Genomic DNA, 17,437 nt, shown 5'->3' on the forward strand with positions numbered 1-17,437 from the left:
TGCCATTGTTGCCAGTTGGTGTTATTTTTGGTTTCAAATTGTCAAAGAATCACCTACAGTACATTGTCATCAAACTGTTTGTAAAATTACCTTAGTGAACCGAACCATATAAATTCAGAAAGTTTGTGGGTTTTACAAGACAGCTCAGCAAAGGAATATTACAATTGATCAGTAATACCATAAGGGTAATGCCAGGGAAAGTGTGTGTATCCATAAAATAGACAGGCTGTATCTGTATACTGAATCACCCATGTCACTAGGAACTGCCTGCCAAGTGCAACTGCAACATGCCGAAAGGGCCTCATACAGCATGAGGGGTAACAGCTAGCACATGAAAGGAAGGCGAACAGCAGGAAATTTCACAATAATTATGCTTCAAATCACTTTTAAATAAAAAAATTCCAAGTTCCTTCGCTCCATAGTGAAACTGGTGGGAAATGTTTGATGTGTGCACTCAGTATGATGCTAGAAGGCAGGAAAAAATTGCACAAGTTGCACACGACATAACCTTTTAGTTATAAGCTTGTAGCAGAAATTTGAATCATTGTAGTAACCATCTACTCTACAAACCTCAATGCACTTTTATACTTTATTTGTGCATATTAGCATTCTAGTCTTCTTGGGCTAAAAGGGTGTTGACTGTATAGAAGCATATTCAAAACGAAATAATGAAGTCACTGAAAATATTCAAGGGAAAAGAAACAAAATCCTAAGCTCATCCACTGCAAGATTGCAACTAAACAGTAAAGAACATTTTAAGGGACTCATTACTTCTTACCCTTCAGTGACTAAAGCAAAAGTGACCAGTTCTGGAGTACTCAAATGCCTTGCATACTGAGCTGCAATCTCTTGCCGTGTTTGCTCATCAGGGAGGTCAAATGTGATTGAAGAATCAAATCGGCTGCAGAACAAAAAACATATTTGACATTAACAGATACAAATTCCTAGTAGCGATCTTAAAAAGCTGGAAAAAACACAATTCTAAATACCAACACTAGGAAAGGAACAAATGGAGCACAATAGGTTTTACATAGTACTATTGTCTACCAACTTTGAGTCCTACTAAATTATTAGTCACACTAAGATTGCAATCATATCCCAAGATGTACCTGATAAGAGCTGGGTCAAGATCTTGCCTCCTGTTTGTAGCAGCAATCACGACAACTTTCTTGTCCTGTTCAAATCCATCTATCTGCATCCATGACACAACACTTATTCAGTTACCCCTTTACTCCAATTGCACATAGATCTTTCTTCTATTCATATCCTTGACTTTAATTCTAGTGCTCTCTGACAGGTCAGGTACAAGTCACACACTCCTTAAAACAAGCTCATATTTTAGACTTGGTGCATTATGGAGTCACTGACTACGGAATTCATCTATGCCAGGCAACCAGATTATACAAAGTTAAATTTTGGACTTCTATTCAAATCACAGCGTAATTTACCCTGTGTATGCCTCAGCCAGCACAAGAGCTAGACCTATATGCAGTTGCACTATGCATAAAGGCATATAAACAATCCACCCCACCATTCCCTGCCCCAACATATCTCCCTGGATCTGTTTGGGTTCCAAATCTGCCTCCGAGCCATCACAGATCTGTATCCAGAATGGACAGAAGAAGGATCCATAAAGGATCTATTACTGCTATCTCGATTCTCATCTTGAAAGGATAAGAAAAACCTAAACATACTCACCAAAACCAAAAAAATAGGGAGAAGTAACAATCAAAGGCAACAATTTATTATAAAATACTTGTAGAACTTTACTCACATACCATTCTGTAAATATGGGATTCAACTGTGTCATTAGTTCCTATTACCCACCAAAAGTGGGTGACCCCATAGGAGATAGCTTTCTCCCATCATCTCCTCCAGCCAGCCAGCCAGCAGCCCTTGACAGCCAGTACTAGCCAATGACAATGTGCCATTCATATTTCTGCCACTTGGATCAGTCATATGTTTCATTGCCCGTTTGGCAAGAGCACATTGAATGGTGGGCTTTCGATCAAAAGGTACTTTATACATTTTTCAATTGGGTGCTTATGCATGTTTGTATTTGGGTATTTGACATGGATTATGGGGTAACTTGGAAGAAATGTGGGTTTTGACCGTGATTTTGTTCCCTCACCCTAAATGGGAGGTTAATCTTTCATCCTAGTCCAATGGGACCTCCATTAATGGCCCAATCAGTATAGAGGGGGCACTACTTGGGAAACCCTGATTGAGATAACATAGTTCCATCTCTCCCTATTCCATGCTTACCAATTTCCATCTTACAATATAAACCCTATATTCCACCTCCCTTCTTTGGGTTCAAACTTCAACTAACCATTGGTTTTCAGGGATTTGGCACCATACATCCTCATAACTAGGCAGGGCCTGAAACTTTGCCCTCAGAGGTTGAAGCAGATAAAAGAACAAGAAAAAGCATATCATGGCCACAAGAAACAACAAAAGAAGATCAAAAAACAAAAGATGGCCAGGACATACACATTAGCACATTGGCAAAAAACTAGCATGAGCTCTACCTCACCCATTATGGCCATCACCCAGTTCTTGAGCACATATTGCTCTACATATTATGAGAAGGAACCCTTGCATGTCCCAACCCCTGATGAGCAATGAGTTGTCTCATCATTATGGGGGTTATAACTGCTATATATCATACAAAGCAAACTCTAACCCTTTAAGTTATGAGGAGTAATACAAAGACAAATCAAGAAAAAAGTAGAAGGCGCACAAAAGGGGTGGAAAAACAAAGGCCGAATTAGTAACTCTAGTAACTCATGCATCCATGATTGCTCCCTCCCCCACATCTATACACTCAAGATGAGGAGCCCATCATTGTTGGTCCCTTTGACCATGGCACTTGGCCATGATGTCTTTTCCCCTCCATTCAATCATTATTCACATGGAACCTATCAATTGAAGGATGTACCAAGGACATGAAACTGATAAGGTGGTCTATTAACCACTCCTAATTAGAGAGGTAACACCGTTGCGAGTTCAACACCTTAATTTTGGAAGGGAATTCTTATTTGAAATGTCAAATTGCCCATTACTTTCAATCTTGGTCCACTTAGATGCAAAAATGATTAAATGTACCTCATGATGTAGTTGCTAGCACTAGATATTGTTTGTAATTGTTAGGTGGTTCCACAGCCATGGCTTCGACAACTTAACTTGGGCCCAGGTTTTCCAAAGGAGCATATTAACACCCACAGGTGAGGCATTGAGAGCCATGGGACTCCAAACGACAGTAGAGCATCATTCATACCTATGGGTACCTCTATCACCCACAGCATTCCAACACTTTTCTCTACATTGATGATTTTTATGGGATGATGCACCTGGACCCAACATGCCCCCAGTCGCCTTAGCACTATTAGAGCGATGGTACTTGATCCAGGTCCTAGAGGAGAAAGATCTCACACTTTGAGGCATGGGAGGACTAGCACCACCTTGAACGACCCCAATGTTGGAGCAGAGATAGGAATTTCGGCCACCTGGAGAACCATGAGACAACATTTTGACCCCAACATGTAATTTGGGGGCCCACAAAGAGAGATTGATGGAAATGTGGAGGCCAACCTTCACATCATGATTTTAGAGGGCCTCTACACTCCACTCAGTACCCTTAGCTCTCAACGCATGCACTAAAGTAGCCTACACATGGATGACGTCAGCTAGATCAGCCCTATGGTTCACATGTGTGGGCAAACTTATGAGTTTTGTATTGGCTACTAGTTCGGATTGTGACCTAGTTTGTGGTTAAAGCATTATTTTATTCTTTTGAGGGGCATTGGGCTAAATTAGGCATTTGAATTCCTCATAAAAGTAGAACGGACTTTCATTATAGCAAACGATCACCACAACTTATATAATTATGCCTCTTGAGCTAATTCGACCTTCTTTGCTTGTGGAGAATTTAGATCTATGAATTCATTTTGACAGTTGGAGCTGATTTGTTTATCTTTGGAGCTATTCTTTGGATCAAATGAATGGATTCTCTTTGCATGTTATCTTGTTAGTGTACCTATTGTTGAATATCTATTTCCTATATGTCTAATGTATGGAATATGTTGAATCTAGGGTTTTCTATTTGTGCCCTAATTTGTTGAAAATTCATTGAATGCAAACTAGATGTCACTATGGCATCCATTACTCATGAATAACATGTGAATAAATATCCTAATGGTGATCCTTTACTAGCTCTCCCATGAAAATTCCATTATTCATTGCATAGATAATTGCTTGAGTTTAGGTGTTAGAGCATCAAGATTTCAGCGTCCTTGGAAACTTTTTGAATGTCCTATCAAATCATAGACTCCATACTCCCAAGGAACAAGGGACTAGTCCATTTTGTTGGTTATTAAACACATCTCTTATCCATAATTCTTCTCATTAATTCGACCCCTTTAAGGCCATACTCACTAACTAGGGCTTGGTGTGAATCCTTAGGCAAGGAATATTTTTGGCATTAAAAAGTCTAAACAACAAGAGTGTATTTGCCACAAAATCTCTTCTTTTGGTGCGTGCCCACTTCAATCTTATCCATAAATTTCTTTTCCCTAGTTGTTTGCAATAGAAGAAACCATAGTCTAGTTCATGTGCCTTGATCTTGTTCATTTACATTGTTGGAAACCCTTTCTTCTTGCCTTGACCTTTGGCCATCCCAACACTCAACGTATCAATCAAGCCCTAGGTCTTGTGCCTCATCTAATACACCTTTATTAAGAAAGTGAATTGCCTTCTATTCGAGCCTTATGCCTGTTACCACTCAATCTAGCAAGGGCCCTAGGAGGTGTTCCTAAGGGATAGCTACTAGACCAAATGGAAACAATGGGACAAGGACCCACTGTAACTTCAATCAATGTCCCCTTCTCTTTACGGATTTTCGCCGATGGGAGGAGTCTCGATATGGAGGAAATCACTTGAATGATAGGATCAATGGCAAGGTATAATGTGATTTCCTAGGCCCATTTAAAGGAGAGGCTCAATTAATGGTTCAAATACCTAAAAAAAAGTTGAAAGGCTCCCCAAGAAAGACTTATGAAGGACAACCTTGGGCTTAAGAATATTCAAAAGTGATGAATGCCTAAGATCAAAACTTCCAAAATCCCTCACTTTTGATTGATGTGTTTATATTGGGGTTCAAAGTGAGGAAAGGATGGCTCATACAATGGAAAGATTCAATTAGAGTGTGAGCTTTGGGAGAAGCTAGGGTGGTTTTCCACAAAAAACCCCTTGAGAGAAATACTATAAGAGACCAAGGGTTGAGAGATATACCATGGTAAAGGTTCATCCAATGATCACCTATAGTTAACAAAAAAGGTTTTGAATGATGAATTACAAAGTGAAAACCTTCAAGAAATCCCCAAGTCAAAGCAGCTTCAAGGGTTCCCTCTTGGTGTGATAGCTAGGGCGTCAATGATTTGAAATTCCATCAACGTAATTCGTTCAAAATTGGAGGATGCCTACAGGAGACATAAATGAAGAAACTTGTATGGATGAACCTAAAATTCCTCCTCCCTCAAAATTTTGCACCAAGCCCTAGAAAATCTCCTTATGCTTAGGGGATGAAAAAAATAGGAAGAAAAGAGGTGAAAGAACGATATTTCGTTAGGTTAATGTGATCACCAAGGATCTAGAACCAGTGCCTGGCTATTGGGAAGATTGGAGTCAAAATTATTAAGATTTAGGAACTTCGCTCTTTAAGGAGGCCTAAAGAAGCAGCGATGCTCTTTGTGGATGCAGCCTCACAACAACTTTAGACTTTTATAGTTTAATATGCAATATTTAATGGAGTCTCCAGGTAAAAGGTGCACAACCTACCCCTCGAAAAATTTGTTCTTCTTGCCAAGATGAAAAGCATTTGCAATGAGCCAAGATTACAAGTGTTTCATAAATTCACATTAATTTTAGGGGACAAGTAAAATTATGACATAGCATTCCATACATTAGACATGAAACATTATGAAATTCACATGAAAAGAGCACTTACATGACAAAAAGAGTATATCCATCCATAAACTTTCCAAGTAGAAGCTCCAAGAGAGATAGAGAAAATATTCCACACATCAAAATGCATTTAATCATCCAAATCATTCCACAAATTGCAGGTCCGAAATCTTTAGAAAGATATATCCCAAATCCAAGTGACGTTGAGGAATGAAATGAGGCTCTCATCAACTTATATGATCCTATAAGGGATTCGAATTGCCTAATTAGGCTTAATGATGCCCTTAATAATAAAATAATGTACAAATAACAACTTTTTGGTGACAAGCCCACCAAATAGCTCCATATTATGAAAAATAAGCCTCTCAAGTGGGCCAAAATGATAATACAATAACTAGGAGGGTCGTTGGAAAGCCTAGTGAAGTCCAACATGTGCCAAAATGAATGGAAGGGCTCCAAAAATAGTGATGAACGTGATGGCCCCTTGATCTCCAAGCAAATGACCTGTAGTGCTCCCAAGTGGTTATACGGGCACAAAATCATCCTCATGCATCTCCAACTGAATCGAACAAAGCATGTATCCCATCTGCAAGGGCTGGAAGAATGACGCAAGCCCTCCCTTTATCTCCCATGGTGAGACAAAACTCCATCTAGGCCCTGGATAAATTTCCAAGTGTGTGGTGCAAGTGTGTAGCTGGTTGGGCAAGGTGGTCCAGGGGCATCATCATCATCAAATAAGTGGAACATGAGTGAGCAATGAGTGGTGTTGAAGTATCCCATGGCATGGTTACTTGCTCTCTTCTATAATGGAGACCCATGGTTCTCAATGCATGCCCTATAAATGCCAATATGACCTTCTGGAGGGCTTAGACCCCGTATAGAGAGATCAAACCCCAAGATGAAGGCCCACCTGCAATCCTGCATAAGATCCAATGCGTCTCCTTACCTTCAAGTACAACAAATCATTAGTGTAATTGAACAAATGGGCTTATTATTCATGGAATCAAGTGGACACTTCATAGTGGCATGCCCTTCCATAATGGGCTTTAGAGTGTACAGGTGTCTCCATGTTCAAGGAAGACATTAATTAAGGACCCTATTAAGTGGTTTCAACCTCTAAGGGAGGGATAAGTCCATGATACATCGTCATATGGTTGGTGTCATGTGATATAATGATGGAACAAAGTGGGACATGGAAGGGGCAGGCTCCAAGCCACATGCCATGGTAAAAGGGTAGCTATCTAAGTCACCTGACACGGGGATTCGGGATTCGTAAGATACGGGGATTTGAGTGTTAGATTCAAACATGTTGACCCCCTGAAACAGGACACGTAGGATTCGTTATATATTATTTTATTAAAAAAAAAAAAAAAAAAAATATATATATATATATATATATATATATTAAAAATTAGATATTTCTTACACAAATTCTAATTAATGATACAAAGTCATTGAATTCAAACATAGATCTTCATCTATAGCATGCATAGTACATACAACATTCAAATACATGTCAGTGGTCACATAAATCATGATTCATAAATGAAAGACAACTTACAACTACAAAATAGTAAGATAAAGACACTGACAGCTGTAGTTTTCTCATTAAGTCATCAAATCAAAATGTGTTACATAGGTAGTGCTGGTGCAATGCCAATGGCAAATAGAAATAGAAAATATAAAACAATTACAGGTATACAAGCCTCAAGGCAATAGGTAGTCGTCAATCCTCAGAGTCATCATCAGAATCAGCATCAATGTCCTCATCATCATGGTCACCACTGCTCTCCTCTGCATCCTCCTCCTCCCCTGTATCCATAGTCGCCTCTGCATTTGCTGGTGTGGAGGATGAACCCTCTAAAATATCACCGTCATCAAATCTAACAGGCTCTAGCACTGGATCATTGAGATCCATGTTGGCCAATGCTAACTCAACACTGCTGTCCAAACCCATATCATCAGGAAAGACATCCCACATCTTTGTCTTTCCCCTCAACCACTCTTCCCTCTGCTTGTAAATAAGACGAAGGTTGGTGTGCACATACACCATTGTCTCTGCCCTGGATTGCTCAAGCCTGCTCTTCTTCACACAATACAAATTCCCATATGTCCTCCAATTCCTCTCGCAACAAGAGGATGAAGTCACCTGAGAGAGGAACCTCATGGCTAACTGCTGAAGAGGAGGGTTTGTTGCCCCATGATTTGCCCACCAAGAATAGGGCTTCTTAGCTCCCCTGTCTCTAATCACATCATATCCTACAAATCAATTAGTGCCAGTGGAAAACTCTGCAAAGGCATCCTCCACCTCATCAAGCAATGCTCTATCCTGAAAAAACCGCCTAAATGCCTCTTTCCTCCCATGTGAGATTTCACCATCCATGTGAGGAGGGAATCTGTGGGAAGGTCCACCATTCAGCCACTCATGGTTGTCGTATTTTGGGTTCAATGAGTGAGCCAAACAATGTAAAGGTGTACAATTCTTGTCCCATCTACTGACAAGAATATCCTGTATAGTATCACAGAAGGCCTCTAGTGATGTCTCATACTCGGGGCACTCACTTTGTAGAATAATGCTCCTCACAGACTCAATCATGGAATCCCATCCCTCATAAACCTCTCCTAGGATGGGTTTGTCTGTATCTGCAAATCGAAGCAAAGAAATGATAGGGCCCATGATCTGAATAATTAGATCTACCCTCTCCCACCAAGCATCATCTACCATTGTGTCCTTCACTCTTTTAGAGGCTACTTGATCTGTCTTTCTCCAAAAAGACCAAAACTTAGAAATAACCATGGACCCAAGAGCGGTCTTGACCTCCCTCAACCTCTTCAACATCATGAATGAAGACGCAAACTGTGTATCAGCAATCTTCAACAATGATATATTGGTGTACTCCTTGTAGATAGTGAGGGCATTTGTATGATTTTGCACAAAGTTATGGATATGTCGTGCATCCTCAATAATGTTACCAATCCAAAGCACATCAGAAGCAATGGATTTCAGTGCTAAGTTCAATGAATGGACAATGCAAGGTGTCCAAAACACTTGTGGATATTTAGCTTCCACAATCATGCCAACAGCCTTTAATAAATAACTCACCAATAAATTATGCATCCTTGTATTCTCCAAGTGTATCCACTGCTTTCAAGAAAACTAGACCATTCAAGGAAGACACCATGAAGTTGATGATTGGGTGTCGTGCTGGATCTGTCCATCCATCAGAAACAATGCTAACCCCAGATGTTGGCCATGATGCTACAATAGGCTCAAGCATTTTTTGCACCTCTTTTTTTGCCTTCGTCAACAATGTGGTTCTAAGCTTCTCTGAACCAGGAGGCACATACCATGATGGAGACCCATGAGTTAGAGCTCGACACATCTCAATAAATAGAGGTGAGCGTGCAACATTAAATGATATGAAGTTTTGATAGAAAAAGAAGGCAATGGTGAGATCAAGCTCTTCCCATTTCTCTTTTTGAAAAATCTTGTCCAATGGACCAAGTGTAATTGCTCTTCTTTTTGTTGCTTGTCCCCCAATAGAACTCTCAAACGGAAATTTGGTGGTGCCTTTCCTCAAAAATGGAAGGGGGTCTTCATTCTTGGTTTTTCTTGATTTTGTAGCCACATTTTCCATAGCAACAATGGACTCCTTTTCCATTTCTTTCCTCTTTTGTAAAGGAACAGCATTACAAGCTCCAATTCCACAACCTGGGAAAGCCAACAAATGGCCTTTCACATGGTAATATGTGCTTTTGAAAGAAATGTGACAAAAGTTGCATCTCCATTGCACATTGCCTCCTCCCTTCCCCTTGGTGCTTGTCCCATCCTCTCTTGTGACATATTTCCACAAGAGATATTTCTCAATGTTGTCTTTAGGTCCTCCTCTTCCCTCAACATTACTTGCAGCAAACTCTGATGATATTGGAGGAGGAGGGGCATCTCCAATGGAGACATTCTTCCCCTTCCTTTGCCTCCTAACTGCTGCCTTTGATTGAGCCATGAATACTGTAAAATAAATAAACAAAACATGCACAAATTTGTAAAAAATAGTCATATACAAACTGTTGTAATAGAAATGCAAAAAAATAGAGCTGAAATGCATTTACCTGGTGCTTGAATCTCCTTGCCGAACGCTCCACACACTTAGCTCCTTGCTCCAAACCCTTAGCTCCTTGCCCACAGCTCAAAGTATGCAAAACTGAAAGAGAAATATCGTGAAAAACATAAGGAACAACACCTTTTTTAAGTGCGCGGGTTTCATTTTAGGGGATTCGAATCCCAGAATTGGGACACGATGTGTCCGTAAGGGATTCGTATGAATCCCGTACGGACACGTCGTGTCCCGTTCTGGGATTCGAATCCCTAACGAATCGTGTCCGATTCACAGGATTCGGACACGTGGAGGGTTTCTAACAAATCCAGTTACTTAGGTAGCTATGATGAGGGAGGCCCACACTTGGGTGTATAGATGGAGGGAGCAATTGTGGTACATGAGTTACCCTGGCCTTTGTTTTTCCACTCTTTTTCATATGCCTTTTTCCTTTTATTAATTTTTATTTTTTATAACTTCTAGGGGCTCCAGGGAATGAGCATGATGTGTAAGATATAGCAGTGATTACCCCCTTAAGGTTGAGCAGTTCATCGCCCACCAAGGGTTGGGACAATCATGGGTCCCTTAATGATGCAAGTGGGCAATACAAGAGGCCTTAGGAACCAAGGTGATGGCCATGATGATAGAGGTAGAGCTCATGATGGCTTTTGCCCACGTGCTAAATTTGTATGTCCCAACCATCTTTTGCATTTTATGGTACATTTCCTGTTGAGAGTGGCCAAATTATGCTTTTTACTTTCTTTTTAGCTACATCAACCTTCAGTGCATCGTTCCAAGCCCGACCCAAAGTGTGGACAAGGGAAGGGGGTGGCTAACTCCTTGAGGACCCAATGGACAAAAGTGGACCTAGATGGGAAATGTGTAAAAATGGATTACAATGAGTAGAGAGGAGTGATGTGTGTGGTGTTGGGAAGTGGGACATATTACCCACCATTTTGTGGGTGATATCCCTAAGAGAAAAAAATTTCTCCAAGATGGTCCTCAGCCGACAGCAAACAGCCCCTTGCAGCCACCAGCTAGCTCATTGTGCCATTTCTCCGCCACCTGAGCCAGCCATGTGGTCCCTCGCCCATCTTCCATGATCATATGTTTGAAGGTGGGCCTCCCAAACCTAAAGGTATGCCTTGTCATTTGGTAAATGAGTATTGTAGTTTTCTTATCATGGACACTTCTGGGGAAGGATTAGTGGGGGGATTCGGCGGAAAGAATGGGTTAGGTCTGCGCTCTTTTCCCCTAGACCCCTTTTGGGTATTAACCTTACATTCTAGTCCCATGGGATCTCTTTTACTAACCATTTGTCTCTAGAGATGGCATTTCATGGGAAACCTTGATTTTTGTTGCGTGTTCCCACCCCCTTATCCGCTTATATTACCTTCTTTCCACTAATTATTACCCCATTCACCATTTCTCCCACCTGGGTCCACATTCCTCCACTGGGTCCACATAGGGTTAGCTTGCCCCTTCCCATTGCTAGCACTTTGTGTCACGGCCAAAATGATGCCCAAAGGTTGATGCAGCTAAAAAGAAAGATAAAAGCATATTTGGCCATATTTAACAGAAAAATGTACCACAAAATGCAAAAGATGGCCAGGACAAACACATTTAGCACGTGGGAAAAAGCCAACACATGAGCTCTACTGCATTATCATGGCCATCACCCTGGTTCCTATAGGTTCTATGAACCTCCTTCATCATATAGGAACCCATGATTTTCTCAACCCTTGGTAGGAAATGAATTGCCCTACCTTAAAAGGGGGTATTCACTGTGATATCTTATACATCATGCTCTTACCCCTTGAGCCCCGAGCAGTTAATCAAAGAAAATCATAAAAGGCAAAAGGCATATAAAGAAGGGCAGAAAAATCAAGGTCGAGGCACCTCATGTACCACTAATTGCTCCCTCTTATACATTATAAACTCAAGTGTGGGCTTCCCTTTTATTAGCTACCCTTGTACCCCAGCATGTGACCTGGGACTGCCCCTTCTCATCCCCTACTTCATTCATCTATCACATGCCACCACCTTTTGAAGGATGTGCCTTGAATATATTATCCCCTTTAGAAGTAGAACCCACCTAATAGCATTCTTAGTTAACCCCATTTAGAGTTTAGGAGACATTGGCACATCCCGAAGCCTATTATGGAAGGGCAAGCCATTATGGAGTCCCCACCTGTGGTCCATGATTGGTAAGCTCATTTACTCGATTTCTCTAATGACTTGTTGTACTGGAAGGCTAGGGGACGCATGGATCTTATGCACGATTGCAGATGGTCTACATCTTGGGTTTGGTCTCTTTATACGGGTTCCTAATCCTCCAAAGGAATACATTGGCACATGTAGGGTGTGCGTTGTGAGCCATAGGCCTCCACAGCAGCAAACCCCCACAGTCATTCAAAGATTGGTCGTGGTTCACTTATTGGACGAGGAAGATGCACCTAATCCATCATGCCCAGTTGGCCCCAAATTTGCATCATATACTTGGCAGATGATCGAGGACTTGCACGATGATGTGGCATCACCTACACCAGCATCTTAGCCCTTGCCCACTGCTTTTGAGGGTCCTACTCTTCATTATGGCACCCATCGCCCTCATTAGGCCTCTTAGAGGGCCCTACGACATGCATAGATTATTATTTGACCTCTTGAGAGGCTTATTCTTTCATTTATGAGCTCGTTTGGTGGGTTTGTCACCAAAAGTTGGATTATTAGAACATTATTTTATTTTTGGGGCTTATGTAGGCCAAGGAGGCTAATTCGAACTCCACAATAGTGTATAAATACAAGTGAGATGAGTTCATTTGTTGATCATCACTTTGGATTGGATCTTTTCTCTCTTGAGAATTTCACACTTTTTCTAGAGGATAAATTAGAGTTTTATGGATGAATTTTGATGTGTGGCTATTGGTCTATCTTATCTTGGAGCTTCTCTTTTGTCAATTGTGGATGGTTGGATATATTTTGTTACATGTAAGTACATGATTTTAATGTTATTCTTGTTTTTCTTTGTCATATACATTTTACTAGGATTTTCACTATTTTTAGGGCTAATTGCTGCATGCAATCACTGCTTTAAATTGTGGAATTTTGTCTCTATTATAGCACCTCTCAATGTATGGGCCATGTAATGTGAATGAAATCTCCTAGGGGTAAATCCATTAACAAGTTGACCTTGATAAGCCATCTCCTTTGTACATCGAAGTATAAAAGCTGCAAGATAACTTCTCTTTGACCTAGAAGGCTAGCAAAGTAGTCTTGAGGCCTCCATGACCAAGAACCAAAGGTCCTCACTCATATTCATCATAGACTCCAATATCCCAAGCCTAAGGCACTGATCTACCAAGAAGTGGTCACCTAAAATCACATCTTTTTCACCTTTTCCCAGGTCTAGCCAAGTCGTTTCACCTAGGGCATCATTTTCCCGATGAACTAGCCCTCTAAAAAGTTTGATCTCCTAGGTCCTCCTGCGTTGATGTTTCCTCAAGACCTCCTCCAAATTTGAGGCTATTCTGACAGTGGAGTTGAGAGAAAATCCAAGCCTAGCTCTGAGATCAAGCTCTACCCTAGCTCTGAGATCAAGCTCTGCCCTAGCTCTGGGATCAATCTTTGCCCTAGCATCCCCAAGGCTAGTGCCTCATAGGATCAATTGAAAACCTTTAAGTGGAAATTATTTCTTTGATCCTTCCCCCAACCTTGTCTAGGGTAAGAACATCATTGGTTGCCATACTCTTCTCCCCTGCCCTAGGCTGAGTCCACTTGGTCCCGTTCCTTTGAAAAGGCAATTCTTCAAAAACCATTAGGGATACCAATTTCAAATAAGGATTTTAGGAATTGGGAAACTCCTTCACAAGTCGTATGCCCTAAACCTAACCCTCAAATCCTCCCTTCCTTTTCCTAGAATACATTGTACCTTGCTTAGAAAGCAAGCAAGCTCCGTCCTTCAAGCTCTTTTGGGAAAGGGATTATTTGGGTCACTCATATCCATTCATTGATTTATCCTTTTTCAGTGACTTCATAATATGCCAAGTCTACTCCCATTGGTAAAATTCCGTAAATAGAAGGGAGCCTTAGCTGAGGTGACAGTGGGCTAAGTCTCCATTTGTTGCCCTTGGTCTAGCATTTGCCCTTTAGGGATCTCATTTAGATCCCCTGCTAGTTTAAGCGGTAACAGGACTTGTTACTGCTCAAACAAGCAGGGGACATGTTGTTGCCTGAAGTGTATACCTACGACGCAATGCTCAAAGTAGGCGTTGTCACCCTAATCCCTACTCACTCCATTTATACTCTCTCCTAGCTAAGTCAAGGGGGGTAGTCCCTAAGGGTGATTGATGATGGAAACTTGTTGAAGCAACAAGTCTAGGAGATCTAGATGTCAAGGCAATCACTTCCCTAAATAGCTTGAATTAAGATTTGAAGGCAAGTTGAGCGATCAATGTGAGATAAATATGTTCAATGACACATAAGATGAGAGAACAAGAGACTAGTGCCCTAATAACAATGCCCAAGTAAATGATACTTCAAGCTATAAGGTAAAGCGAAATAGGAACAATTGCAAGAAAGAAACTTATACCTCCAAATTATGGCATTCAAATAGGCTTGCAATTATAAAGGAAGCCCACAACTACCTTTTTATATAAAGAAAAAAATTGCAAAGGAAACCCTTTAGACAAATAAAGAGTTTAAAGAAAACCTTCAAAGAGGATTTATAAAATAACAACTTTAATAGCAAATATCCTCTCCGTTTAGGTATTTATGAGAGAAATATCTTTAAACTGACTTTAAAAGATTAAAATGAAAATATTTCTCTCAATAAAGGGGAAATCGATTTTCCTTCAAAGTGAAATTAAAATGAGAAATTTTTTAATAAAATTTATAATTTCCTTCCAAATGATAACTTCGCTTTGTATTTTGTTTCAAGCTAACACATGAGACAAATCTTATTTATAATGACTTTAAATTTAGGATATTTCTCTTTGGAAAGGAAAAGACTTTCCCAAATGAAATCTGCCGCCAGAAAAATATTGACGTCCAAGCCAGGGATTAAATAAACCACACAATAGGAAAAATTAAGCTAATAAATCCCCAAGCTTGAATCGATTCTCCTTTGTAAAAAAAAATCAATCGCTCAAAGGTTTTGTAGTCAAATTGCTAGACTTCAAAAGGAATTTTTCGTGCAAGTTCATGAAGAATTTGAGGCAGCTTCCACAGAGAATTTTAAATCATTCCTTTTCAAGCCACAAGGAATTGATCTTCCTCAAATTCCAAAATCTCAAATCCTTTTAAAAATCGTTTTGATTGCAGAACCCTCAAGCCCAAAGATGCCCTTCATACCAAGTGGATGAGGGATATCTTTTGCAACCGAGAGGGAAATGGCTCTCAATACATAGACGGCTTCCAAAAGGGGATTCGATTTGTTTTTTAGAATAGAAGACAACCACCAAAATTTTGTTTGACTTTTATTAAATTGAAACAGCCCTCCAGGGATTTGATGGCTTAGAGAAATTGTGTCACAGTAATGACGACAGACTCACTGAACAGTTCGATTTCTACTCTGAAATGAAAACGAATTTTGGAAATTCGATTCTCTCTTGTCAAATGATGAAACAAGCCTTTCTGTGTTAGTGGCCTTCACAAAATGATCTGTAAATAAATTATATGAGCCACAAAATGTAATAACTGCTTAATTTATTCAATTTCTCTACAAACAAGAGTTGATATGATTTATTTTAAATGGAAAATTAAAACCCCAATTGCCTGCAACTATACCAAAAAAAGGGCTTGTGGCTTGCTATAATAAACTTCAAAGTAAAAATTTCAAACCACAAAACATTGGTATATCCAAGATTTCAGTCTTTGGAAGTGAGATTGATCTAGCGGCTTCACAAAATTTGCTTTTACAAGTCTGCAAAATGAAAACCCCAGTCAGAAAACCCCTAAAAAAAAATTATCCGATTTAATGCAATGGGTATCTTCCAAACAAATTGCATAAAAAAATTAAATGATTTTCCTTGAAATAATTTTAAATTTTGATCCACAAAATCACTAGAAAACCCTCTCAGCCTAGGGTTTTAAAACTTGCAAACAAAAGCAACTTAAAAAAAAAAAAAAAAAATGTTTCTATTCCAAACCCTAGTTACTTTAATAAGAGAAGCCTATCCTTGGAGGATTCGATTTTTCTTGTCAAATTTGGCATAAATCCATCTGCAAACAAATCGATCAAATAATATAGATAGAAACCCTCATCATTCCGCAAGAAAATATCCAAAGGAAACAAAGAGAAATATACACAATATATGGAAAACTATGTACAAAATTTGATCTCTACAAATAAAATACAAATCTACTGCATCTGAGAAGTACAAGTCCAACTCCACTTCCATATCAATAGAAATAAGCTCTTCCTAGCCAGATCTATCTATTGAGTACAGTTTATAAAAGATAAACGATAATTTTTAAATGAGGTACTAGCCCAGAAAACCCTGCAAGAGGAAATTCGTCAGATAAATCTTACGATTTCAATCAGGAAGGCTCTTCAGATCTTATGCCTCAAGAGTCGGCTGGTCCAACCGAGGACTTCCCCAAATGCGCAATTTTTCGAATACAAATGATTTTTTCACACTTAAGATCAAGTTGTTAAATCAATAGAAATGTAAAATAACAATGTAATCTTTGAAAATTAGAGATACCTGCTAATTCAATTAAATTAAAATGTTATCTTAAATCCAATAGCCTAAGCAAGATACCTGTGCAATAAATAATTCCATAAAGACTATTACCCAACAATTTATAAAAACAATATTCAGCAGAACATTAAAAACAATAATACCATAAGATGTCGGAGAGGAACACCACCATCAATGAAAACCCTAAAGACTTTGCATTATTATTATTCTAGAAAAATTACAAGAGAGCTTCAAGAGTTAGTACACGATTCAATGATCGAATTCTTTGTGAGACAAATGACTTCTAATTTAAAGATTAATTCTCCAAACAACTAGTTGGCTTGATCTTCGTCAAAGTAATCTCAATCGTTGATAAAGATTTAATTATCTTTTAATCTCCACCGTCGAAATATTTATTTTTTGAGAAATTTTCGAATTTCTCTTTTAATTCATTTTTAATTAGCTCAAAATTAATTATTTTGAGTTAATTTCTTCAAAAAATTGACTTTGACTTAACCACCAAGGTCCAAGGGTCCAAAATTTCTTAAAATTTTCAATATTCCCTTAGTGGGGGACCTCCAAAAATTAAATTCTCGAAAACCCTCGAATTTTTCATTTTTTCTAAGACTTAATTTTGACTCTAATTAATTAAATTTTTGGCTTAGGATTTTTAATTTATTTTTTCCAGAAAATTTAATT

At 39.3% G+C, this 17,437-nt stretch overlaps 1 protein-coding gene across 3 annotated transcripts in view; it reads right to left on the reverse strand.

Annotated features, from left to right (window-relative positions):
• Positions 1–17,437, reverse strand: part of LOC149261654 (P-loop containing nucleoside triphosphate hydrolases superfamily protein) — a 407,150-nt gene that overhangs the window by 98,744 nt on the left and 290,969 nt on the right. For all 3 annotated transcript variants that reach the window (XM_089422575.1, XM_089422571.1, XM_089422565.1), the window contains 2 exons: positions 1,110–1,192; positions 779–901 (listed from right to left, as the gene is read on the reverse strand). In XM_089422575.1, the coding sequence (XP_089278701.1) occupies positions 779–901; positions 1,110–1,192 (206 nt within the window). The remainder of the gene's footprint in view (positions 1–778; positions 902–1,109; positions 1,193–17,437) is intronic.

This window comes from Pinus tabuliformis, chromosome 6 (assembly GCF_031772625.1).
Source record: "Pinus tabuliformis cultivar Carrire ecotype Pingquan chromosome 6, CPIR1, whole genome shotgun sequence".
NCBI classification, from domain to species: Eukaryota; Viridiplantae; Streptophyta; class Pinopsida; order Pinales; family Pinaceae; genus Pinus; species Pinus tabuliformis.